The following is a 25119-nucleotide window of genomic DNA, read 5'->3' as shown; positions in this document are numbered from 1 at the left end:
CGCCGGGCCCCGAGCCCCCGGCCCCGGCCCCGGCCCCCGGCCCCACCTGGATGACCCTCCGGCTGAGGCCCGTCATGTCTGCGAGCTTCTGCAGCGTCTGTGCGTCCGGGTTGTTGTCCTGCGCGAACTGCGCCTGCATCACCTGCGGGGAGCCAAGGGGGCAGGGAGGCCGGAACCCGCCGAGGCCCCGCGGACCCGGCCCAATCACAGGCCCGGCCCAGGGCCCCGCCCCCCGCGGGCCTCGGCCTCCCCTCGCGGCCCCGCCTCCCTGCAGGGCCCGCCCCGCCCCGCCCCGCGCCCCGCGCGCCCCGCGCGCCCCGGTACCTGCAGCTGCTCCGCGGTGAAGGACGTGCGCGCGCGCTTGGCCGGTTTGGGCTGACTGTCCTGCTCCGAGGGCACCGCCCCCTCCAGCGTGAGGCCGTTCCCTGGGGGTGACAGAAGTGGCTGACCACGCGTCCCCATCTCTTCTAGTGGCATCCTGGAAAGGACGGGGGTGGGGGCAGCTGGTCCCTGGCAGGGTCCGGAGCGGAATCGGCTCGGAGCGGGGATCCCAGGCTCCTAGTCCCTGAGCTCCTTGAGAAAAGGGGCCGTCCTCTCCGGGCTGGGCGTTTGCTCAGTACCAGACCCTGCTCGGCGGTGTGTCCCCTGCGGCTGTCTCGCAGCCCTACTTTACAGCACAGCAAAGAAACTGAGGCTCAAAGAAAAACCTCTGCCCAGGGCCACGCTCGCGCCTCGCGGCTTACAGCTGTCTGGCGCCAAACTGGAGCCCCTCTCAGCTAAATTGGAAAAACCAAAGGCTGGTGGAGGTAAGGTGCTAGCAGGCTAGCAGGTGGCGGAGCTGTGATCCTGACTTTGTAAAAATGTATGGAAGCAAAAAGGCTGAAACGATGTACCCCAAGGTGTTAGCAGTGGTTACCTCTGAGGAGTGCAATCAGGGAGACCCTATCTTCAGTTTTTTGGAATATTGCATGATTGTTGCAAAAGCCTACTTTTGAGGTTTTTGCCACGATCACGTCACTTTATTTCCCTAAATTTAATGCTGTTAACCGGAGTGTATGTTAGCCTTTCTCTTTCCGCTTATATTACTTTTATAATCACACTAAGCACAATCCCGCTTTATTTTGAACGACTCATTTTTTTTTTTCTAGGTCATACATGCTCCTTATCAAAAACTCAGAAAATACAGATAAGCACAAAGAAGAAAATAAAAATGACCAGTAATTCCACCACTGTTCACAATTAGTTGTATTTGTTTTTAATTTGGGAAAAACGACTACGTTGGGGGCGAACCGAACAAATATGCCACCATATATACAGAGAAAAAAAATCTGGGGAGATAGACACCAAAATATGAGAGGTAGTGACATTTAGAGTGATCTTTATTTTCTTCTTTTTGCTTAACTATCTTTTCTAAGATTTCTATGATGGATGGGTGTGTGTTTCAGTTTAGAGGTAAAACAGTAGGGGAGCCTGGCTGGCTCAGTTGGTAGAGCATCTTAATCTCTTAATCTTGGGGTCTTGAGTTGAAGTCCCATGTTAGGCAAGGGACTTGAATTTTAAAATTTTTAAAATAACAAATAAATAGATAAATGTAAAACAGTAATCCAAACTGAGGGCTGCTCAGTAAAGGAGTTCTGAGGTCCCAGGCCTTCAAGCTCCCCCGCGAGATAGGAGTCTGGGGTTGGCCTAGATGTGAGAGCAAGAGTTGTAACTGGCAAGGCTGTAGCTAGGGGTGGTCCTGATTGGTCTAGATATGGAAGGAGCCTAGGGTCACTGATGAGCCATGGTATAGGGGAGCCCTGACTTCTGGGATTCCATCCCAGTGCCACTACTGACTTGCTCACCACTGCAGGTAACTTCCTACACCACCAGCCTTACTTGCTTCCCACCTAGGCTACTTAGTCCTGATCCTGGCAGGGAAAAGTGCTGGCCTTGGGCTGAAACTCTCAGGGAATTCCTGACTAGTTCCCAGGCTAGAAATTGGGGCAGGGTGGTCCATATACCTCCGGAGAGGCCCTGAAGATGGGACAAATACTTTGTGTTATTAATGTCCCAAAGGTGAGCAGGCAGGACAAGGATTGATGTGCCATCTTTTTCAATGGGAAAATGAAACTTAGAGGGGCAGCCACATCTCAGCAGCCTCCCTTGTTTAATGAGGTCTGATTGAGGGTCCCTGGAGCTTGGGAATGGGGTGGTATTGTATGGTGGTTAAAAGCCTGGGCTTTGGAGTCAAGCTGTCCTGCCAGTATGTAACCTTTGGCAAATCACATACTGCAGATAACCTCTGCCTGTTTCCTCATCTGTAAAATGGGGACACACCAGCTACTTCTCGGGGTTTTTGTAAGGATGACACAAAATAATGCACATTACAGAGAAGTTAGCCGCTTCCAAAGACCCAGACAGGAATATTATGGAAAGGATCCTTGACTCTGCCCTCATCCAACCTCCACTCCTACCCCTTTCTAGCCACCAACCCAACTGTGACTCAGCCTTCCCAGTCCCTGCAAAATATGAACCCTGTCTGCTGGTCTGTGTGTCTTGGGGAGACAAGGTATTGGAGCCAGAAGAGATTTAGGGATCTTTCTAGTTGACCATCTATCTTGCACAGATGGGGAAACAGGCCCAGAGAAGAAAGGAAACCCCATATGTCAGCACAGCATACCAGAAGCAAAACTGGAGCTCATATCTCCAGACTCAAAGGCCTTTTTCCTTACAGTCCAGGATGAAACCCCCACCCCCAAGCCTCTAGCTTGGAGCTGCTGGCATTTGAGTTGGGAGAACAGAGTCGAATTATCTCTCCAGGACTGGCCTACGGCCAATTCCAGGCAGCCAAGGGGGATCAGTCCTCGGGCCAACCAGAGCTAGCCAAAGTGGAGCCAGCTGCCCCCATTATGAGAATCATCTCTAGGGTTCGTTGAGCGCCTCCTGGCTTTACAACACATCAGCTCATCTATCTTTGAGAAGGTGTCTTATCATGAACTCCAATTTACAGATGAGGAAACAGTTGGAGAGGCAGACTGACTTCCTGCTTCCAAGCAAAGAATGGAGCCCAAAGTGCATGCTCCATGCACAGCCCCACACCTACCCAGGCTCCAAGTGATAAAGGGGGTGCCTGCTCCTAGAGGAGTGCGGTCAGTGCCTGCGGTGCTGGGGTGGGGTGGGAGAGGGCTGGGCACAGAGGTGTGGCAGGGTGCTGGGTGGGGCGGGTTGGGTACCGTTCTCAGCAGCTCTCTTGAGGTTCTCGATCATGGTGTCGTAGTGGATGCGGCACAGCACCTTCTCCTCCACCAGGCCAAACTCCTCGCCCGTGGACAGCTGGCGCTTGCATGAAAAGCAGGCGAAGCAGGCCAGATGATAGGCATTGCCGCGTGCCCGCCGCACCCAATCGCTGGCATAGATCTGTCGACCGCACCGTGCACACTTGGTCCCAAATCGGCTGTGGGACACCGGGACAGGAAAGGGGGGTGGCAAGGCTCAGACAGGCTACCCCTTCCCCCCACCAAATCCCAGTGGCCCGCCAGCACCCTGCCTCCTGGCCTTTGCGCACCCATACAGTTCTCTTTGCCTGGATCCACCCCATACTCCACACCTCTGCAGGCACCAGCTCATCTGAAGCTGAGCTGGTGGGTGGTTTTTATTTTCTTCTTGGCGCTTTTCTGAGTTTTCCAAATTTTCTACAATGATCCCTTATGTTTGTATGTAATGAATCTGTTCATGAAAATATATCTTAAGTGCTGGGAAAATATAATAATACAATAACATGCAAGTTTTTGAGTACTTACCACATGCCCAGAAAGACTCTAAGTGTTTTATTCTGATTATCTCAATTAATCTTCATTTTGCAGATGAGGAAAATGGGGACCAGAGAGTTAAAGTAACCTGCACAAGGTCACATAGCTTGCAAGGATAGAAACCCAAGATGAGGGGCAGCCCGGGTGGCTCAGTGGTTTAGCACTGCCTCCAGCCCAGGGCCTGATCCTGGAGACCCGGTATCAAATCCCACGTCAGGCTTCCTGCATGGAGCCTGCTTCTCCCTCTGCCTGTGTCTCTGCCTCTCTCTCTCTCTCTCTCTCTCTTCCATGAATAAATAAATAAAATCTTAAAAAAAAAATAAAACAAGATGAACAAACTGTACCCCGGCTGTAGACATGCTCAGAGTTTCTTGGAAGCATAGACGGATATGCATTTGCTGGCTCTGTGCCCTTGAGCAAATTGTTTAACCCCTCAGAGTTCTCACTTTCCCTGCCATGAGCTGAGCTCGGTGACAACAGCAGGGACTACTGCTTAGTACTTTTCAAGCTATTAAGTACCAGGCAGTCCCAGACTCTCAACTCCAGAGCCCCAGGACATTCTAGCAGTAAATGCTACAAAGACAAACAAAAGACCCGGATGAAATGTCCCCTCCCCCATAAGCCTTCCTTGTTGGGCCTTTTCCCCATCTCTCTCCCCACTTGTAGTGTGGCTATTTGGGTGTGGCTGCCTCCACTAGCACATTGGGAACCCCTCCAGGAAGCAGCTGAGTCTGGTTAACCCTGTCGCAGAAGTCAACGCAAAGCCTGACCTCTGAGCACCAGGGAAATTTTGTTCTTTAAGTAGATGACTCATCCCATGACCCTGTCCCAACCCTCAGTCTGTGCACACTCTATTTCAGGGAATGATGCCACCACTCATCCAGCCCCTCAAGCTTAGAAACCTAAATCATGCACTCCTTCCTCTCCACCCCACATCTAACCAGTCATCTGGCATTTGGTTCTTTTCCCTAAGTATCTTTGGGAATCCTCCCCTGTCTAGTGCCACTTGCTGTTCTCCTAGGCCAGTATATGCCCCGCTCTCCCTGTGTCCAGTGCCACCCCAGCCAACAACCATTCCTCCACAGAGTGGCCCCCGCAGTTTCCAGCATTCGTGGTGAATCTGGTCCTGCCCAGCTTAAAATCCTTTGCTGACTCCACTCTACCCTCAGGATCTGGTCCAAGATCCTTGGCGTTCACAATACCCAGCAAACCACAATCTCTTAGACTCCTCTCCTCCCTAACTTTCCCCATCCCACTCCCAAGCCGGAGTCCCAGGCAGCTAATACCTAAGGTCAGTGCCAGATCTCTATGCCCCCCTCTGAAGCACATTCCCAGCCCAGGCCTTTGCACAGACTGTGTGCTCTACACACACACACACACACACACACACACACACCCCTCCCTGCAGAGTCCCCCAGTCCCTGCACCAGGCTGGCAGTGACCGTCAGGCCGTCAGATGCCTCGGCTCTGCCTCCCACCCGCTGTGTTCCATTGGTTCCTGGGAGAGGACCGAGCTGGGCCTCCGCAGCCCCCCGGCCGGCGCTTCCACCCGGAGGCGCACTGGGAGATGCCCGTGAGTGTGTGCAAAGATCAGCCTAGCAAACGCCCCTGCTTACAGCCTCCCCTGCTTTGGCAAAGGCAGGCGACTGTCAAGTGAACAAACCGTCTTGGGTTGAGCCGAGTGCGGAGCGCGGAGGCCCGGCCGCCCGGCTCCCGGCGAAGCCGACGCCTCTGTCCCTGACCAGGAGCGCAAGGGGGGCCTGTCGCTGGCGGCGCGCTTTGGGGGGGGGGGGGCTGCGCGCCTCTGCTGGGTCCACCGCCCCTGCACCCAGGCGGCCCGGGACCTCGGGACGCGGCTTCCCTAGGGGACAGCCTGGCGAACGAAGCCCGAGGTCTCTTTCCCAATCGCTCAGCAAAGGGCTCGCCCAGCCCAGTCTCCCCGCTCCCCCGAGGGCAGCCCCGGAGTGCCGCGGCCCGGGGGCACCGCCAGGCCCGGGGGAGGGAGCGGCCGCCAGCGCGGAGCAGGGAGCTCGCCGGCCCCGGGGCGCAACGTCTTCACTGCACACCCTCGGCTCCGCGCAACCCCGAGAGATGGAGACTCCGGCACCCATTCTGCACCCGTGGAATGGGAGGTTCGCGGTGGACAAGCGACTTGCCCAAGACCACAAAGAGCGTGGGGCTTGGGGGGTCGAGGTCCGTTCTGAGGTGCAAAAGGAGCCCAGAAGCTGCGGAAGCAGCAGGACGAGAGTGGGTAAGAGCTGGCTCCCAGGTGCATCCGCTGGTAACCGGCCCATCTGGCCCCGTGGTGTCCCTGCTCCCAGCCACGGGTCCTTGCAAAGTCCCACGCATGGGGCCTGGGGCCCAGCAGACTCGGGACGGCGAGGAGTGCTCCCAGGGAGATCCCAGGGAGAGGGGAGAGCCGGGAAGAAGGGAAGGTCCCGGCCTCAGCGGCTGCGTCTCCAACCTGTGCTCTGGGCGCCAGCGCCCCGAGTTCCCGCCAGAGCACACCACCCCTGAGCCCCGATCCTCAGCTTAGCTGTGCCAGATTCCTCGTCTTTTACCGGAGATGAGTCCAAGACACCCTCAGGCCCCCGACCTTCCCGCTGCACCAGTCGGGGACGCCCGGCGCCTTCTGCGCCTACACGGTGCATGGTGCGCGCCTTGCTGCCAAGCGGACCCCGCGAGGGATCTCTCACCAACTTGCTCTCCCTCCACGTGTCACCCCAAATGACAAGAGCTGTTCCCAGACCCAGGATCTCCCCGCGCTCCCCGCAGTTCGGCCCAGTCAACGAAATCACCTTTGTGATGGGTCCTGGGATGAGGGTGACGGGGTCATTATGCGGGTTTGGATAGGTTTGCTGGCCGCTTCAGACATGTGTCCCCCACCCAGGGCAGGGGTCAGTGACACAAACAAGGGAGCATGAGGAGGCTTACGATCGAGGCTCTCTGACAAACCGATAGACTCCTTCCCAGGCGGGCTTCGAGGCCCGAGCCGCAGGATTCCGGAAGCAGCGAAATAGGCGCGAGACAACGAAACTTCAAGAATGGGGTGTTCGGGAGCTGCGGAGGGAGCGCCAAAGGGATTAGGGGCGCGGCTACTGCCCTTCCACCCCCAGCCTTGTGCGCGTCCCCCCCTGGGTCCTGGTGTGCACCGGGGGGTAAAGGCGCAAAAAACCGACAGGCTTCGGGCTCGGAGAGGTATCGGGCACATGCCACGCATCCTGGCAGCAGCTGAAAGGATTGGGGTGGCCACCATGCACCTCCTTGCCCTCTCTTCCCCAGCAGGGAATAGAGACATCTGGGTACTAGTGGTTGTGCGGAGGAGCTGTGCGTGCCCCACCACGTCGAGCTCACGCTCCTGGCCTACTTCCTCTGGATACCGAGTTGGTGTTCATTATTTGTTGGATGAATGAACCTCAACGAAAGAGCCTTTTGGAGTTTCACTACCTCTCCGTTCCCCCTCATTACCATACCAGAAGCTAAATCGAAGCTACAAATGCAAAGGCCAATGTTAGTTAGGAAGCTGGAGAGCCAGTGCAGAAACTCAAACTCAGATTCACATATTTTGCATCCAAGACACTCACTTGACTGCGTTAGAGAAATTCTAAGAAGCCAACAAGGTGGATTGGTGGTGGAGCCCCTCCTATCCCCTCTGTTCCTTTCTTTCTGGGCAAACTCTTAGGAGAAGAATCCAGAAAAAACAGAACCAGCAATTATGAGGTTAAAATGCCCCGCTCCTTGGAGCTCCTTGGAGATCCCAGTCGGAGGCCCCTCCCCAGAACTCCTCTCTCCGCTCCCCCAGCATCTGTCCCCCAACAGCTGGCAGCCGCTGGACCCCCTCCCCCACCTCTGCCGCAGTGGGGGGCCTCTGGCTTCCCAGCTCTGAGCCTCCCAGGGGACCCTCGCTCTGGGGGAGGGGGTGGGGTTCTCCCGCTAGACCCAGTGGTTGGGAGCTTGGGTTCTAGGAGGAAGGCCAGAGAAAGCTGAGGGCTTGCCCTAAGTCACAGGGGCCAAGCTCGGGACCAGGAACTTGGGCCTGCTGCCCTTCAGCCCAGCCCAGGACACTCTCTGAACCCCACCCGTACAAACGCCAGGAGCAGGAGTTAACCCTTTACTCCCCATTCCCGTGCGCCAGAGGCAAGAGGGCCAGGGCCCAAGGCAACCTGATCCTGGCAAAGTTGATCTAGTCACAGCCCCCGAGGAGGACCCTCCTGTCCTAGTGATCCTAGGACCCAGCCAGGTCACACACCAGAGCACAGAGTGGCTTCTCCTTGTGCGAAGCCAATGAAACTGGGCAAGGAATCTCAGGGCAGGGAGAGAGAAGTCTTTGCCATTCCATGGACCTCACCTTGTAGAGAGCAGCTGCTGACATATCTCACCTATAAAACAGTACTGAATGTTTAGACTCAGGGATGGTGGAGTCAGGCAGCCAGGAGCCTCACCCAGGACCTGCCACTTAGTAGCTGTAAGACCTCACCTTTCAAGACGTCAGGTCCCCTCCTATCATGTATAGAGCTTAAGAAGAGCTCTACACATTCCGGTGAGCAGTATCCTCACCCCTGCCCAGCCCCTCTTACACTCTGTCACTGAGTGACCCCGGGGGCTCCTCTTTCCTCTCCCTCATGACATCAGTCTCCCCAATCATACAATGGGCATGATGCTGGGGGCACCGAAAGAGGAGGCACTGCAGATCAGTTTGTGCCCTGTTTGGGGGGCAGCTGCTGCAGGTCAGTGGGTGGGAGGAAGCTGTCTAAGGTTGTGGTTGCTGAGGGCACTAGGGATATGAGTGGGCCAAAAAAGGAACTCCATCACCCGCCCCCCCCCCCCCCGCCCCGCAGGACTTTTCTTCACTTCTTGGAAGAAAACAGAAAGAAAAGTGGTCTTAACCCAAAAAGCAAAGTAATTAAAAGTAATTAAAAGCAGTATCATATTTTCCCTGGCGGCCTGCTAGGACTCAGGGAGTAAGGGTTACCTGGAATCTGATTGAAACCACCAGGGCTGGTGGGATCCCTCTTTGGGAGAGACTGAAGGAGCGAGGCCCAGCAGTCTTGCCAAGGCTCCTATGCTCTGCAGCCTCCCTCCTTGCTGAGTTTGGGGGACCTTCCTAACTTCTAACTTCTGGAGCCAGCAACACCAGGCTCTGCCAAGGGAGACTATGGGGGATCTACAGGATGGTGTCAAGGAGGGGCAAGATAAGGGATGGAACAGAAGAGAAACCCTTCCCTGACGGATAAGACCAGAGGACCATGAAAGCCCCCTGGCGTCCCCTCCATGAGGTTTGGCTCCTTCCTCCCTCTCCCTACCCTATTGGGAGATTTTGGCCTCTCCTGGGGCAAAATGCTCCAGTCTACATCTCACCAGATCCTTGACCTTGGTCTTCAGGAAACAGAGGACTAAGAAACTCAGTGCATGGCCTCTCTCTGAGCCCCAGATCTTGAGGGAGGGCTCTGCCTCCCATGCCACCATTCATGTTTTCCCCAGGAAAAGCTCCTTTGCGGCAGCGACCTAGAGCCTGGGCTGCTGCTGAGAGCAGACAATAATCCCCGCCTGACACTCTGAAGCTTTTTCTTTCCCTTTTTGTGGACTTTATTATTTTTGTTACAGGTGGGACTGCCAGGGATGGGTTATGCCTGCAGGGAGACCTGGCTGGGGTAGAAATGATTAGGAAAGCCACAAGTCTTCCCTCATCCCAGGGAATATGAGCTTTTATCCTGTCCATTTTCCTAACCCAAAATCTGTTTTAGTTTTGCTTTTGGGGCTTTTGTCACTGGAAAAGGACTAACTCTCAGAACCTGCTGACCAGAAATGGCCTGGCCCATCCCTCCAGGCAAACCCTGCTCCTCAAACTGCCAGAGGAAATGCCATCAGGGGATTTACTGTGCCCAGCATCCACTCTGCCAAGGGCGACAGTGGAGATAATAGAGGCATCCATAGCACCTGCCATTTAGGGAGACTACTGAGCCCTCCTCCCTATACTGGTCTCCTTGGCATCTCAGACAGACAACCCTGGAAGTAGGAGATAGAGGGCAGAGAGATGTAGTCACCTGCCCAAGGTCACACAGTGATTCATTGTTGGCCAGATAGAGCCCAATTACTGCCTATCCCCACAATAGCTATACTTCCCATCCTCCACCCCACGGCAGCGGGAAGGGTGGGGTGGGGGGCGAACGGGACTCCAGAGCCAGTGGAGGCTCTGAACAATGGGATCAGGATCTAAATTTTGACGAATCCTTGAAAGTCTAGTAAAGCACAGCATCCAAGGAGGCTCGGTACAACCTGGGCATGAGGTGAGGCTGGAGAAGCAGCGAGGAAGCTGCCAGCTCCACCGTCACCAGGAGGGCCAGGAGAGGGGTCTACCCCCTGCCCTACTCTGCAGAAAGAGGTTGAGATATTATCCTGCCAGTTTCCTCAGGCTGGAGCCCTGTTCCTGGCTAGTGATGAGCCCCTAAAACAGCAGTTGGCTTGGTTTTAGTTTTTTTCTTATTGGTTTGTTTTGTTTTATTTTGTTTTTAATCAAATGGAGGCAGGCATAGAACAGGGAGGTGGCAAGACAGGGGCTTTAACCTCTACTTCCTGCCCTGGCCAGCCAATAGTCAGAGGGAACACTGGAGAAAGACATACCCACTACACAATGATAACCCCCTCTGACGCACGCATGTAGCGGTCCACATCCACAAATCCACATCCAGATCATACCCTTGGCTCCTCAATGACCCCTCAGAGAAGAAGTGGAGTAGGAATTATGGGATTTCAGAATTTTCACCCTGTCACCTCTGGGCTCCTGTCCAGATGTAATCTTGTTCCGACTACCTTGCACACACACACAAAGTCGCAACATTCACACAGAGATATACACACTCTTGACACACATAAACTAAGACAAATACTTGTTATAAAGGAGTACACACGCTGTCCTCCTACCCCTGAGCTTGTTCAGTGACACATTCCTGCAGTGCCACTGCACAGATCCAGACAACACAAGACACACAGACACTCCTTACATGCTGAGTCCCAGGCCACCTGGTAGACCCCCATCTCTCCATTCACATCCCAGGTGCACAGTCTTTCACATCCATACACAAAAGAAGAATCCACTTCTGAAACCAGGCTCCTTATGGTTTCCCCAGAGTACTCCAGCCCCAAACACTGCAAGCTTCACCCTAGACTCAAGATCCTCTCTTTTCAAGGGCCAGGAGACTCAAAGCCAGGGGCAAGGCGGCAGGCATTACCTTCCACCACTTTCCTTGACTCTCAGGAGCTTTCTGGGCCAGGGGTCTTTCTAGAAAGGCTGAAGACATGATCCCTGCAGAGGCAAGGGTGAGAAGCATGTCTGAGGGTTTTGGGGCTGTTATAGGGGAATAGCTTACTCCACTTCCTGACAAAGCCCTTGGGAACAAGCATCCCTTCCAGAAACCGGTCCCACTCCACTCTCTGGACTCCGTATGCCTGGTGGCGTGGCCTCAGGTCAGGTTCACCCTTCCCACCAGTGTCAGGCCTGTGGCCTGCTGTGCCCCTGACCTCGACTCCAGGACACACAAGGTCAGGCCGGAGCCCTGTTTAGGAGCCGGTGCAGGAGGCAGAGAGGCAGCGATGCTGCGGAGGGGGAGCCTGGCAGCTGTGGAGAAGTGCAAGGAAGAGGCTCTGCAGGGCGGAGAGCCCAGCCCAGGGTAATCCTACTCCGGGCCGTGGTTGCTGGGCCCAACTCCCTCCCTCTCCCCTTCCTGTCGCAGCAGCTCGGAGTCAGAGCGTGGACCCCGAAGAGGCTGAAGCTCTGGACGGAGACGATGACGGAATGGAGGCTGAAACAGGCGCCTGGGACCCGGGCAGGACCCCAGACTGGAAATGCGACACTCGAACGGCGAACGGCGCGGGGGTCTGAGTTGCGGCGGAGCCTGAGAGGTTGGAGCTTAGGGCGAGGTGCTTGGCTATGGGACAGGATCTGATCGCTGCGAGGCTAACGCTTGGGGCTTCACCAGACCGGACCCAGGGAGGAGCCAAGGGCAGAGCCGGTGCAGGAGGCTGGAGCCCAGGTCAGGGCCGGCCGGTAGAGACGCCGGCACTGCTGGAGTCGGAGTAGGGTTGGAACCCAGAGCTGGAGTGCACTGGTGGTGCAGACTGCGGCTGGGATCTGAGCGGGTTGGGGCCAGAATCTAGGACGTCAGGGCTCGACCGAGGCGCTTGATGTCGGAACTGGAGCCAGACACTGCAAGACCAGAGACGGAGCCAGAGCCGCGACCAGAACCGAGTGCGCCGCAGGAACCGGAGGGTGGGCCCCGGGGGCCCCCGACCTGTGCCGGCCCCAGCGCGCGGCCTGGAGCTCCTCGTTCCGGGCAGGCCGAGCCGAGGGCCGCGCAGGGAGTGCGCCCGGGCGGGCTCCATCGCCAGGGACCTGGCGCATCGCAGGCATCCTCGGCGCCGGGCGGCCTGCCTGCCACCACACTGCTGGCCCGGCGGCCGCAGCCTACCTGAAGTAGTCCATCTTGCAGAAGATTTCCTTATTCTTGATGTAGCAGCTGTTCTGCTGCCTCAGCGACGTGCGACACACGGAGCACTCGAGGCACCGCACGTGCCAGATGAGGTTGTTGACCTGGGGAGGGGGCAGAGGTAGAAGACGGCTCAGAGCCGGCCTCTCTCCCGGCCGGGCCCCAGCCTCCCGGCCCCTTTGCTGCCGCAGTAGCTGGAGGTCTAAAGGTGCGTGCGTGTGACTTCCCTACTTTTCTTCTGTAGCAGGGGAGCTTAGGAAGTTAGAATTAAACTTTTCCCGTTTTCCAGATGGAAACCCGGCGGCCGGGGTGGGGGGTGGTGGTGGGGGGGATACAGAGAGGCTCTAAGATTTGCCCAAAACTGCACAGTCAGGCAGCGGCTGAGCCAGGATTAGGAATTTGGTGGACCTGGCGCCGCCTTTGAGGTGCTCAGGGCTGCGACCCACACGCCGCCAACGCGGCAACCTCCCGCGCGCGCCTCACCTTGAGCAGGTACCGGTCCAGGATCTCGAGGCCACAACTGGAGCAGATGTTCTTGCCGGCGGACGGCACGGAGGAAGCGGCGGAAGGCGGCGAGCAGACGGATGGCGTGCTGGGCGTGCAGGGGGAGGCCCGACCCTCGTCCTTGTCCAGAGCGCCCGCCAGGGCCTCGGCGTCCGACTGAGCCTGCAGCCGGGGACACAGGGAGCACCGCACGCTGAGATGCGCGCCCAGCCAGGTGCGCAGCGCCGCTGCCGCCTCCGAGCCAGACCTGGGGCCCCCGCGCATCAGTCGGCAACGAAATCCTCCCGAGGCGCCGCGCCCTGGGCTGCTGGGCTACAGGATGGGGATGGGGATGGGGATGGGGATGGGGATGGGGATGGGGATGGGGATGGGGATGGGGATGGGGATGGGGATGGAAGGGCCTGTCGGAGGGGAAGGGACGGCCCAAAGTTTGAACCTGCGCGTCCTGGGTGCTGGGGACAGTTAAAGTCTACGTTTCCGGGCGGGAAAACGGAGGCTCAGAGAGGGGCGGCGCCTTCCCGCAGTCGCCCCCGGCGCATGGGCAGCGGTTCGGGGCGGGAAAGCCGGCCGAGGTCCCAGGGCCGGGCAGCCGGGGGACGGGGGGCGGAGGCAGGACCCGGCAAACTCACCATGGCGGGCGGCGCGGTCCCTTCAAGGCAGCGGGTGGTCGCTTTGCAGCCGGACCCCGGCTGGGCCATCACCTGGGGGAGGGGGAGGGAACTCAGGCGGCGGCGGCTGCAGAACTGGCTCCGCGCAGCCTGAGCCCAGCGCCTCCCCGCGCCTGTTATATAAACCGGCGCGGAACAATGAGTCTTAACTTTGTAGTGGGCATTTAAAGCCCTTCCCCACAAAAGCGGTGTCTCTCTAATGAAGCAATTTGAATTTGGATTGGATTTTTTTTTTTCCCCTCTCTCTCCCCCTCTCCCTGCACTTAACCCGTGGCTCTTGAAGTAATCGCTTAGTTCCCTTGCAATCCAAGCCTCTGAGGGGGGGAAAAAGAAAAAAAAAAAAAAAAAAAAACACACGCGCACACACACAAACTACCTGCAATTAGAAATTGTCGTGAATGCCCAAGATAAGAGGTAGCCAGAGTGTCAATTCCAACTGTCAATCAGTGAGATCCATCAGGCCGCCCAAAGAATTGCAAATTTGATTTTTTAATGGTAGTAATTAAAAATCGAATTTTTCCTCCCTCCACCCACCCCCCCCCCTTCTCCTTCCTCGCTCCCTTCTCCTCCTCTAGACGCAAAATGCAAAAAGGAGAAAAGGGAGAGAGAAAGGAAGAAAGGAAAGAAAAGAAAAAGGAGACGAGGGGGGCGTTCGGGGAAAATAAAACCCGGGGTGCGGGTGCGGGGAGCATCAGCTCGGCAGCCCAGCGCCGCCAGATTGATGCGGAGAGGTTGACGCGGATTCAGGCGCCCCTCGAGGGCCAGCGGGAGGGAAACCCCGAGCAGAGCGGGGGGCGAGACCCGGGGGGAGATGGGACCGAAGAGAGAAAAGAGGCGTCCAGGAAGAGGGAGAAGCACCCGCCAGCCCCTCGGCGCGCCCGGGACCGGCCCCGCGTCGGGATTCTCAGCGTTGCGCCAGCACAACCCCCGGCGCATCGCGCTATCAGCGCCTATTCAGACGGACAATACCCGCCTCGCCTCCTCTTGATTCGCCTGTGTCTTTGCTAAATCGCTTTTTGAGAAATTCCTCCAGCATTTGCATAATGTGTTCCCGCTTTCCGCGACCCCCCTCCGCAGCCGCGCGAGCTCACACACTCACTTGCACACCCTCGCGGGCGCACCCCGGACCCCTCCTCCCCGCGGCCGCCCGGCCCCTGCCCCGCTGCGGCCCGGGCCGCTCGCGCGCTCACCTGGTCGGTGGCGGGGCCGCCCTCGGCCGGCAGCCGGCAGCCCTCGGGCAGCGCCGGGGCGGCGGTCTCATGCTTCCAGTACATGCATGGGCCGGGAAGCGGCGGCGGAGAGCCGCGCGGAGCCGGGCCACGGCCACTGCGGGAGCAGAGCCTGAAGCAGGAGCCCCAGCAGAGCCCAGGCCCCCGGCCCCCGCCCCGGCCCCGGCCCCGGCCCCCGCCCCGGCCCCCGCCCCCGCCCCGGCCCGCGCGCAGCAGCCCCGGCCTGCCTGGCTGCTGCCGCCGCTGCCTCGCAAGAAGGTCCCGACAAACTTGGAGAGGCCCCCGCCCCCTCCTCCCCTCCCCCTCCCCCTCCCGGTAGTCGTCCTCCTCCTCCTCCTCCTCCTCCTCCTCTCCCTCCTCCTGGTCCTCCTCCCCCTCCAGCTGCCGCGGCGCCCCTGCCACTGGAGCCCCGCTCGCTCGGTTCAAGATGAGTCATGCGTGACCAATCCCCGCCCCGCCAAGGCAGAGCGAGACACACACAGCGAGGCAGCGACCCAGAGACACACACACAGACACACAGACACACGCAACCTGGGAGCTGCTGACAGACACTCCGAGCGGACGCGCAAAGGCACCAACACCCCTGCCTCCACTCAGCTCAGCTCCCGGACGCGCCTCCCTCGGGGGCACCCACAGCCCTAGGGCGCAGCCCCACTCGCAGGTACAAGAGGAACCCACGGTCACACCTTGGGCCGAGATGGAGCCCACGTGAAGTCACAGGCTACACTCTGTTTACGCGGTCCCACTCGTGGCACGCTTGTGTACACAGCGATGCCAGGGATTACCTGTTCACATCATCTACAGGAGCAGGAGCACAAGGCAGCCGCACTACACACCTGCACAAATGCCTCTGCTCCCTCACGACCAGAGCGGGTACCGGCTCCTAAGGACTGAATGGGACTGGGTTGGGTGGGGGATGGGGAGTTACTTGGTAGGGGTGACGGGCGGTTCTCTCCCTCAATTCTCCCGGGAGGGATTGCCTGGGATATCCAGGTTCCCTCTGGGATCTGCTGAGCCATCCGGTCTAACGCACACCTCACCTTCTGTAGGGTTCTACTGATAGACAAGTTGAGAAGGCAGGGGGAGCCCAGGCCTGTGGTTCGGGGACAGAGCCCCTAAACACACACACACACACACACACACAGACACACACACCCCTCAGACTCAAATACAGAGGCTTACCCACACCAAGACTCCGCATTATACACACACAAGTGGACACTCACAGCCTCCAGCCCCCTTCTCCACACACAAACTGAGCCTAGAGACACACATGTAAATACACATCATCTTTGAAAAACAAATATGCACACTCAGACTTAGATCCAACCTGGTAAACATCACAACACCTCACCCCCTACCATCATCACAACCCCCGATTGCCCTCATTTACAGATGTGCACCCCACACAACTGTTTTTACACCTGTACTCACGAGTGTACTCAAGAGAGCACAGATACCTACAGAGCTCCAACCCCATGTAAAACCTCATGTCCTCCACTCAGACACCCACAGATATGCCCACACATCCCTACAGATAGAAAAATTACCATTTATAGGCAGAAACAGTATACACAGCTCTGCAGGCACAGGATTCTTGATAGTTACAGCCTCAATCATGCAAACACACACACAGGCACAAATAGCAGACAAGGGTATCTGCACCCCGGTGTCATACTAAAGACCCACAACCGTCTCCCTGAAAGATGCAAATACTGTTCCTTTATAGACACCAATATACACAGAATCAGCCCCAGCCCCATCCAATGCCATCTCCCACTCCCACCTAGTGATTTAGTGCTCTCGGACCCAGAAATTTAGAGTGAGAAGTTTCTCTCTGAATCTTAATCTTTATTTGAAGAGCATGATTGCCGTGTGAAAGCTAGTGAGATGTGTGCATATACACACATGCGCACACACATACACATGCGCCCTTAAACATCCACATAACCACAGATGAATAATTGCCTCCCCCTTAGTTATCTCTTTGCACCGAGTAAACTCAACTACTCTATTATTCTCTTTAACCTTTGCAGCAGCACTACAAGGAGGTTATGTTATTATACTTATTTTTAAAAAGTGGGCTCCATGCCTAATGTGGGACTCGAACTCACGACGGAGATCAAGAGTTGCGTGCTCTTCTGACTGAGCCAGCCAGATCCCCCTGTTATTATATGTATTTTGTAGTTGAGGAAACAAATGTGCAGGAGCCCCATCTCAGGCTGTAGCACTCAGACTCCAGAAACCAAACTCTCACCTACTACTCAGTTCCACTCCTGAGTTCAGATTAGGTACGCAGGAAATCAAAATTGGAATAAGAGGTGTTAATCTCAATAGTGAGAGACTCTTGAGCCAGTCTTAGCATTGGCTTTTATTACCTCGTAACCCCAGACAAGGTGTTCGGTTCCTGCTTCAGCCTCAGCTTCCTCATCTGCGAGATGGGTGTGACAACAGAGTCCACTTCTTATCCTTGTGAAAATTGAGCAAATGATCTATGTCAAAGGGCTCCCATCTTACAGGATGGACCGGCTACATCTTCCAGGTATTATTCTACTAGACGCCACATCAGTTTTTTAAATGGGGGATGGCAGGGCATAAATCAACCAAATGATCAAATATGCTTCGAATAACTTACCTGAAGGAGCTGCTGAGCCATTATTCCAATCCAAGATTTGCCTGACCTCCACGGAGACAGGACTGAACTTACTTTGAAAAATGAAATCTCTCTTCTAACAACTCCTGACTCTAGCAGGAAGGAGAGTCCATATATGAGTGACTTTGAGAAAATCAGGATCAGCAAATTCAGTGCATTCCATCAGGATACTAAATTTCTGCCTACAGGAGACTGTGGGCAAGTCACTTAGCTTCTCTGAGCCCCAGTGTCCTCGCTTGCAGAATGGAGATTCCAACATTATCTCTCAGCAATGTAGCAATGAACCATATATTAAAAACTAATATTTGTAAAGTGTCACCTCGGTTTCTGGCGTTGTATAAACACCTTCCATGTAGAATGTCATACAGAATCTGTATATACAATGTCATCGGCATCGTGCATATATGACATCATAAGCATCACATATAGGGTACAATGTGATCTAGTCTTTATCTCATTCTTTCTCCTGGTCACTAAACAGGATGTGATCATTTCATCCTCCAAGGTGAATTTTGCCATTCTTCACTGAAGTCTAGGTCCAAGGTTTGGGTTTAAAAAGAAGCTTCAGCTGAGTGAAGTAAGTCAGTCGGAGAAGGACAAACATTATATGTTCTCATTCATTTGGGGAATATAAATAATAGTGAAAGGGAAAATAAGGGAAGGGAGAAGAAATGTGTGGGAAATATCAGAAAGGGAGACAGAACATAAAGACTGCTAACTCTGGGAAACGAACTAGGGGTGGTAGAAGGGGAGGAGGGCGGGGGGTGGGAGTGAATGGGTGACGGGCACTGGGTGTTATTCTGTATGTTAGTAAATTGAACACCAATAAAAAAAAAAAATAAAAAATAAAAAAAAAATAAAAAAAATAAAAAAATAAAAAATAAAATCTTTTTAAAACTCAAAAAAAAAAAATAAAATAAAAAGAAGCTTCAATAATAACTGGATAATTCGTGGGAGTGCCCCCCCCCCAGCAGCAGTTCCGCCCCACTGGGGTGTAATTCTAGGAAGGTAATGTGAGCCCAGGGGAGGCTAGAGACCCAGCTTCACATTTATTCACTCTGACAGCTAAATTGGTGAGCAAGGGGGGCGGGGAAGTTAGATGAAAGTCATTTCAGAGTAAATACTAAATACAAGATTTAAACATTCAGGTTTGACAAATGGGAAATGAGCAATGGGAAGGGACACAGGCAGTACACCCTTTCCCAGCTCGGGACCCAGTCCTTACCTTGTGACCCTCCTGGGCATTTCCTGTTTGAGAGGAGGAAAGACCACAGAAAGAGTATGGACTGCATGACCTGGGCAAGGAGTTTGCCTCCCCTGGCCTCAGTGTCCTCATTAGTAAAATGTGTGTGTGTCATCTGAATCAGACCACTGGGGAAGTGATGGAAAGAGCACTAGCCTTGGAGTCAGATCAACCCAAAGCCAGTCTCAGCCCAGCCACTTCCTGCCTGGGTGAACTTGGAAGGGTCAATTAACTAAACCTCAGTCACCCAGAGTCCCCTTCTAGTTTTGACATTTGCTATGTGAATTCAGGACAAAGGGCAATAATAAAGCATTTACTCCTTGCCAGGCTAGGCGCTGCAAACACAGAATGAACCATCCTGGTCCCTGCCCACGAGGAGCCCAGTCTGTTGGGAGAGAAGACAGCCAGCATTTGCAGTGTAACGTGACAGGTGCTCCACAGTGGGTGGCACAGAAGGAGGGGCATTTCACCAGGCTTACAGGGCAGGTGTGTCAGGAAAGGTATCCTGGAGGAGGTGACCTTTGAGTGAAGTCCTAGAGGATGAGTGACTGTGACTCAGGCTAGGCCTGAGAGGAGCTGGGTCAGGATGGACTCTGGGTGCCCAGTGGATGGTTCATTAGATGAAGCTGAGGGGGCAGAAGGAACTAGACTGTGGAGGGCTGAGTGCCAGGTGAGGAGTTTGCATTCATCTGGAAAGCTTGGCGTCTGCCAGCCGAACTGTACAGCAAGCAGCATCCTGGTTCTGCAGATGCAGTCTGGGATGGTGGCTAGGGATGCCGGGGTTGGAACTGGGTAGCCTGAGTTGATACCTGACTTTATTACACACTGGTTGTGGGACCTAAGGCAAGTGACGAGCTCCATGAGCCTCATTTTCCTCAACCATAAACGAGGCATTAACAGAATCCAAAGGAGCTGTGATGAGCCCAGAACCAAGATATGGATGGCTCAGCGGTTTAGCGCCGCCTTCAGTCCAGGGCGTGATCCCGGAGACCGGGGATCGAGCTCACAACCAGCACCCAGTATGGAGCCAGCTTGTGTCTCTGCCTCTCTCTCTCTCAATCTCTGTGTCTCTATGAATAAATAAATAAAATCCTTAAAAAAAAAAAAAAAGAAGACCAAGATACATCTCCAAGGTAAAAGTTTGGCACTGGCCTGGCATCCAGCAAGCATGTGGTCACCCAGTGAGTGTCACGAGGGCACAGAAAGCTCTTATTAAGTGGGAAGTCCTCAAAGGGCTAGATGCCTTTAACATACAAACTGTGAGTGTCCCTCAAAGGCTTTTGACAATGAAGATGACATGGTCAAATTGAGGGCTTGGAAAGATGATTGAAGCAGTGGCTTGAGGACAGATCTGAAGGGGCTGTATCCTTCACTGCACTGAGTCCTGAATATATTGCAATTATCTAAGGGTGAGGTGAGGAGGCAGTTGCAAGGACAAGGAGGATAGAAGAAAGAAGAAATATAATGAAGAGATAATTGTTGTATGTCCCGTTATTATGTTATAAAGGATCATATATATATTTATAACTATACATACAATATATATGATGTTATGCAGAACCATATTATATATGTTATATATAATACATGTATTTTATGTATTATATGCATCTATACAACATCATATATAACTAATATGTAAAATTGATCGTTTAGAAGACAGGATGTGAGGAGTAGGGGAGTGGCAAATAATGTCGAAGATAACTCAAGGTTTTCTCATTTTTTATTTATGATGTTCTTCCTCATGGCATGGAACATGGGAGTGACTGGGCAAAGGAGAATAAGGAACTTAGATTGGATTTAGCATGCCAGGGGAGTATGGTGGAGGTGCCTAGAATGAACTGGATGTTAGGTCTGGCTCAGAAGACAGGCTGGAGCTGCAGAAGGGAACCTCGGATACATCAGTGCAGGGATGGCAGCTGAAGCCATGGGAGCTGAGATTTTTATAGCCTTGAGGATTAATTCCACATTCAGAAGAGAGTTGATTTGTTTGCTTTTTGTTTTCAGGGGAAAGCAACTTGTCCCTGAGGCTAATCTTATTTTCAGTGAGAGTGATTTTTTTTAAAAGATTTTATTTAGTTATTAATGAGAGACACACACACACACAGAGAGAGAGAGAGAGAGAGAGAGGCAGAGACACAGGCAGAGGGAGAAGCAGGCTCCATGCAGGGAGCCCGACGTGGGACTCGATCCCAGCCTCACGCCCTGGGCTGAAGGCAGGCGCCAAACCGCTGAGCCACCCGGGCTGCCCTGAGAGTGATTTTTGAATGATAAAAAATCTTAAATAATTTTTAAAAGTATACAAACATGTAAATCTTATCATTTGTATTTCTGTCGGACATACAGTGATATAAGCTAAAACAGAATTGGACGTTTGAGAAGCAGAAAGACAACTAACTGCCTTGGGGACAGTGAGGATGAGCAGGAAGATGTCTGTTTGACGAGTGGGGTGCGGGTGAGAAGGGACTTCCCAGGTAGAAGGAACATCTTGAGCGAGGACAATGGGAGGTCTGGCAGATTGCATCACCTTTGGGGTGTCCATGCAGTTGGCTTTGGTTAGGGGGAGAATGTGTTTGGGAACAGATTGTGGAAGGCCACATACACCTGGCTTATCCTATGGGTACAGAGGTTCAGAGGTGTCTTAACTCCTCATATGATTAGCTCTCACTTCAATAGGCTTTGTTCCTCTCTCTCCAAGATTATTTTTTCTTTTTAAAGATTTTATTTATTTATTTGACAGTGAGAGAGAGAGACAGAGAGACAACAGAGAGAGAGCACACAAGCAGGGTGAGCTCAGGCTGAGGGAGAGGGAAAAGCAGGCCCTCCAATGAGTGAGGAGCCAGATGTGGGGCTCGATTCCATGACTTGAGGATCATGACTTGAGCCGAAGGCAGATGCTTAACTGACTGAGCCACCCAGGCACCCCCTCCTACATTTTTCTAAACCTTTTGCCTGGCTTGTGTTTAAACATCCTGCAGCACTCAGCTCAGGTATTGCTTTCTCTGGAAAATGGTCACAAAGCCTTATCAGCAAAAGTTAAATGGCTCTCTCTCAGAAGTGAATACAGCTTTATTCAGAAATGTAAAGGTAGAGTTTATTTATGTGTTGCAAATGGTCCCCAGTTCCACTTTATTTTTTATAATTTTTATTTTTTTATGATAGTCACACACACACACACAGAGAGAGAGAGAGAGAGGCAGAGACACAGGCAGAGGGAGAAGCAGGCTCCATGCACCGGGAGCCCGACGTGGGATTCGATCCCGGGTCTCCAGGATCGCGCCCTGGGCCAAAGGCAGGCGCCAAACCGCTGCGCCACCCAGGGATCCCCCCAGTTCCACTTCTTACTACAGAGTGGAAAACTGGTAAATCTTTCCTTCGTTAAAAACTCAGTTCTTCAATATTATCTCTTGAATAAAACTTGCATTAATGTTAAAAAAAAAGGGGGGGGGGAGAGATTGTGCCTTCCCATCTCACACCCGCCACCCCTGGCACGTGGCAGATGCTCAGCACATACCTGAATGAATAACTTTCCTTTTGATGAGGTCGCCCACCAGAAAGCTTCTCAATGGGGAGAGAGCTGCTTTTAGAAGAGGAAAACTTAATTTGATTTTTTATGGCTAAATTTTAAATTCTATTTCTAGCTTACAAAGATCACAGGACATATTAAAAACAAAATGCCATTCTGTGTAATTAGGACTCCTAGCCAAGTAAGACCAAATGCAGAAGGAAGATATAGTCCCACATCCCAGGATAAATTCTGACAGATCTGTTTTTTATACCTGGGATTCAAGTCTCTCTCCAGAGACCACTAGGGAGAGCCTGCTTGAGAATGAACCAACCCAGATGAAATCGAGAGATCGATTTCTGACTGTATCGAACACTTGGACTTTTTGGTTACGTAAGCCAAGTAAATTCCTACCATAAGGTAGCCGGAGTAGTATTTGTCACTTGAAGTGAGTCCTTACTCATCTGCTCACACAGCTGGAGCTATGAGTCTAACTCAGAGCATACCTGATGCCAAAGCTCTCTGGGTCTTAGTCTCCTCCTGTGCACAGGAGGACATTGAATCCGTACCCGTATGATTTTTTTTCAGTGCAGAGATGGTATGGATAGCCAGGTCTCTATCCCAAAAGATGTGATGAGGAACTGACAATACTCACTGCACGCCATTCTATCACTGTGGTGGGAAAATAGCCACTCTGTATGTGAGTGGACATGGCTATGATCCAGGAAAAATTTATTTTTACAGACATTGAAATTAAAAATTCATTTATTTTTCGTGTGTCACAAAATAGTATTCTTCTTTTTCCTCAACATTTAACAATGTGCAAGCCATTCTTAGCTTTGTAGGCTGTACAGAAAGGGACATCCGTGTAACACCAAACATAGGTGTTTGCAGGCCTGAGTTCTACCTGGTGCTGTTTACTATGGGATCCCAGCCAAGCTTCTTTGTCTCTCTCGGGTTTTTGTTTTGTTTTGTTTTGTTTTTCCATCTGGGCAATGAGGGGCCATATGGGTCAGCCTCTCAAAGCCCTTCAGCTCTCAAGTACCACACTTTTTTTTTTTAAATCAACAACTATTTATTGAGCATCTATTATGTAGACAACACATGGTTTTACATGTTGGGCATGTAGCAGCAAGTAGAAGTTCCTGCTCACACAGAACTTACATTCTTTTTTTTTTTTTTAAGATTTTATTTATTCACGACAGACACACAGAGAGAGGCAGAGACACAGGCAGAGGGAGAAGCAGGCTCCATGCAGGGAGCCTGACGTGGGACTCGATCCCGGGTCTCCAGGATCACACCCCAGGTTGAAAGTGGCGCTAAACCCCTGGGCCTCCGGGGCTGCCCGAGAACTTATTCTAATGGGAAAAAAAAGATTAAACTGATGTCTAAAATTGGATAGTGGTAAATGCTATTAAGAAAATGAAGAAGAAAAAAAAAAAAAAGAGAAAATGAAGAGGAGAAGAAAAAAAACAAACAAAGAAAATGAAGAAGAGGGAGGATTGGGAAGTGACAGGGCTGTGATTTTCGAAAGGGAGGTCAGGTGCCCTCTTGACCACTGATATTTGAACACAGACACAGACAAATGAGGGAGTGGGCTCTGTGGAATCTGATGTAAGGGCCTTGGGGTGGGGGCTTCCTTATATTCAAGAAACAGCAAGAAGGCTGGTGTGGCTGGAGCACAAGGAACAAAGGCGGTAGCAAGAAGCCATCAGGACAGACAGGCAGTTGGAGACAGGCCACTCAAGGCCCTGGAGGTCTCTGGATTCTACTCTAGGTGTGATGCAAAGCCACCAAGACAGGAACGATGTGCTCAGATTTTAAAAAGGATCACTTTGGCCAACCGTGTGGAAAATTGACTCTGAGGAGGCACTAATGGAGGCAGGGAAATCATCAGGAATGCCCCGCAAGAGTCCAGATGACAACGGCTTGAACAAAAACTGTAGTGTTGGGTGTTGGTGTGAAGTGGTTGGATTCAAGATGGATTCTGAAGACGAGGTCGACAGGATTCGTTGAAAGACTGGGCAGGAGTAAGAGAGAAAGAGACGTCAAGGATAAATACGATGGGATCAAATCATATTTTAAGATTTATTTGAGAAGTCGAAAGAGAGAGCAGGGGAAGGCAGAAGAAGAGGGAGAGAGAGAATCCCAAGCAGACTCCTAGCTGAGCTCAGAAGCCGATGCGGGGCTTGCTCTCACAACCTCAGAGATCATGACCTGAGCCAAAACCAAAAGTCAGAAGCTTATTGAGTCACCAGGCGCCCCAGGATCAAATAATATTTTAAGAACAAAGTGATTATATATAAGAAACATTTAACATTCAATTTATAAGGGAAGAATTAATCCCTTATGTACAGTAGTATTAAAACAATCAGTTCTATTTGCTGATTCAGAAATTGACTGTATGTAATTTAAACAAGGGACAGAGCTCTGGGATATTTGGTTTTAAAAAACCTTTGCTGTTGATTTTTGACATGCTTTGAAAAACCATTCCTCTTGTGATCCTCTTACTCAACAGTGAAATGCCTGTTACAGAATGTCCACTGGTTACGGTTACATTTTGCATTTGATAAACCAGGAGCTGAGATTACGAATACAGCTCATACCACTTTCCTGAATATTCCCTAAATTCTTCACTCTTGTAACTTCAAACAATGAGTCAATCAAGTTAACTCGTATTTTACAAACCTTACACCAGACTGCTTTCAGCATATTTATGACACACACATTTATTCTTTGAAACCTCTAATCTGAAAGGACCAAATACAGTGTGATACGTTCAGTGACTTCACTTACAGCTTCTTTTCAAAGGGTTAGATTTGCTGTGAAAACTACTTTCTCATCTCTAACAACAGAAGTAGGCAGGCATACCAGGTGGAGAGAATGGTCTCTGAGGTCGCCGCTAGCCAGAGCCTTCTGCAGAGAAGGTACTTAGAAAAAACATCCCATCTAGACACCCCGGCCCAAGTCCTGAGGGGAAATGAACCTACCAGAGAACTGTAGTCTTTATTCCAGAAAATAAATGAGAGAAGACACAACCACA

The 25119-nt window shown here is 52.7% G+C and overlaps 2 protein-coding genes across 6 annotated transcripts in view; one reads left to right on the top strand and one right to left on the bottom strand.

Moving 5' to 3' along the window:
* The window catches only part of MORN5 (MORN repeat containing 5), a 57917-nt gene extending 46232 nt beyond the window's left edge, over nucleotides 1-11685 (top strand). The window contains exon 5 of the mRNA XM_049114493.1: nucleotides 11573-11685. Within this exon, the coding sequence (XP_048970450.1) occupies nucleotides 11573-11670 (98 nt within the window). The 3' untranslated portion in view covers nucleotides 11671-11685. The remainder of the gene's footprint in view (nucleotides 1-11572) is intronic.
* Nucleotides 1-14824, bottom strand: part of LHX6 (LIM homeobox 6) — a 37345-nt gene extending 22521 nt beyond the window's left edge. Inside the window, exons 1-7 of one of the 5 annotated variants that reach the window (XM_035720581.2) lie at nucleotides 14637-14824; nucleotides 13408-13479; nucleotides 12758-12940; nucleotides 12257-12378; nucleotides 3216-3436; nucleotides 325-425; nucleotides 47-142 (exon numbers count right to left, since the gene is read on the bottom strand). In XM_035720581.2, the coding sequence (XP_035576474.1) occupies nucleotides 47-142; nucleotides 325-425; nucleotides 3216-3436; nucleotides 12257-12378; nucleotides 12758-12940; nucleotides 13408-13479; nucleotides 14637-14720 (879 nt within the window). In that variant the 5' untranslated portion in view covers nucleotides 14721-14824. Of the gene's footprint in view, nucleotides 1-46; nucleotides 143-324; nucleotides 426-3215; nucleotides 3437-12256; nucleotides 12379-12757; nucleotides 12941-13407; nucleotides 13480-13822; nucleotides 13873-14331; nucleotides 14383-14636 lie in introns of those variants that run through there. The other 4 variants (XM_025475022.3, XM_025475023.3, XM_025475024.3 and 1 more) reach the window with 4 other exon arrangements.
* Nucleotides 14825-25119: the final 10295 nt, after the last annotated feature.

Source organism: Canis lupus, chromosome 9, assembly GCF_003254725.2.
Source record: "Canis lupus dingo isolate Sandy chromosome 9, ASM325472v2, whole genome shotgun sequence".
NCBI lineage: Eukaryota > Metazoa > Chordata > Mammalia > Carnivora > Canidae > Canis > Canis lupus.
Note: the sequence above shows the minus strand (reverse complement) of the source record. Positions and strands in the feature narration are given on the sequence as shown.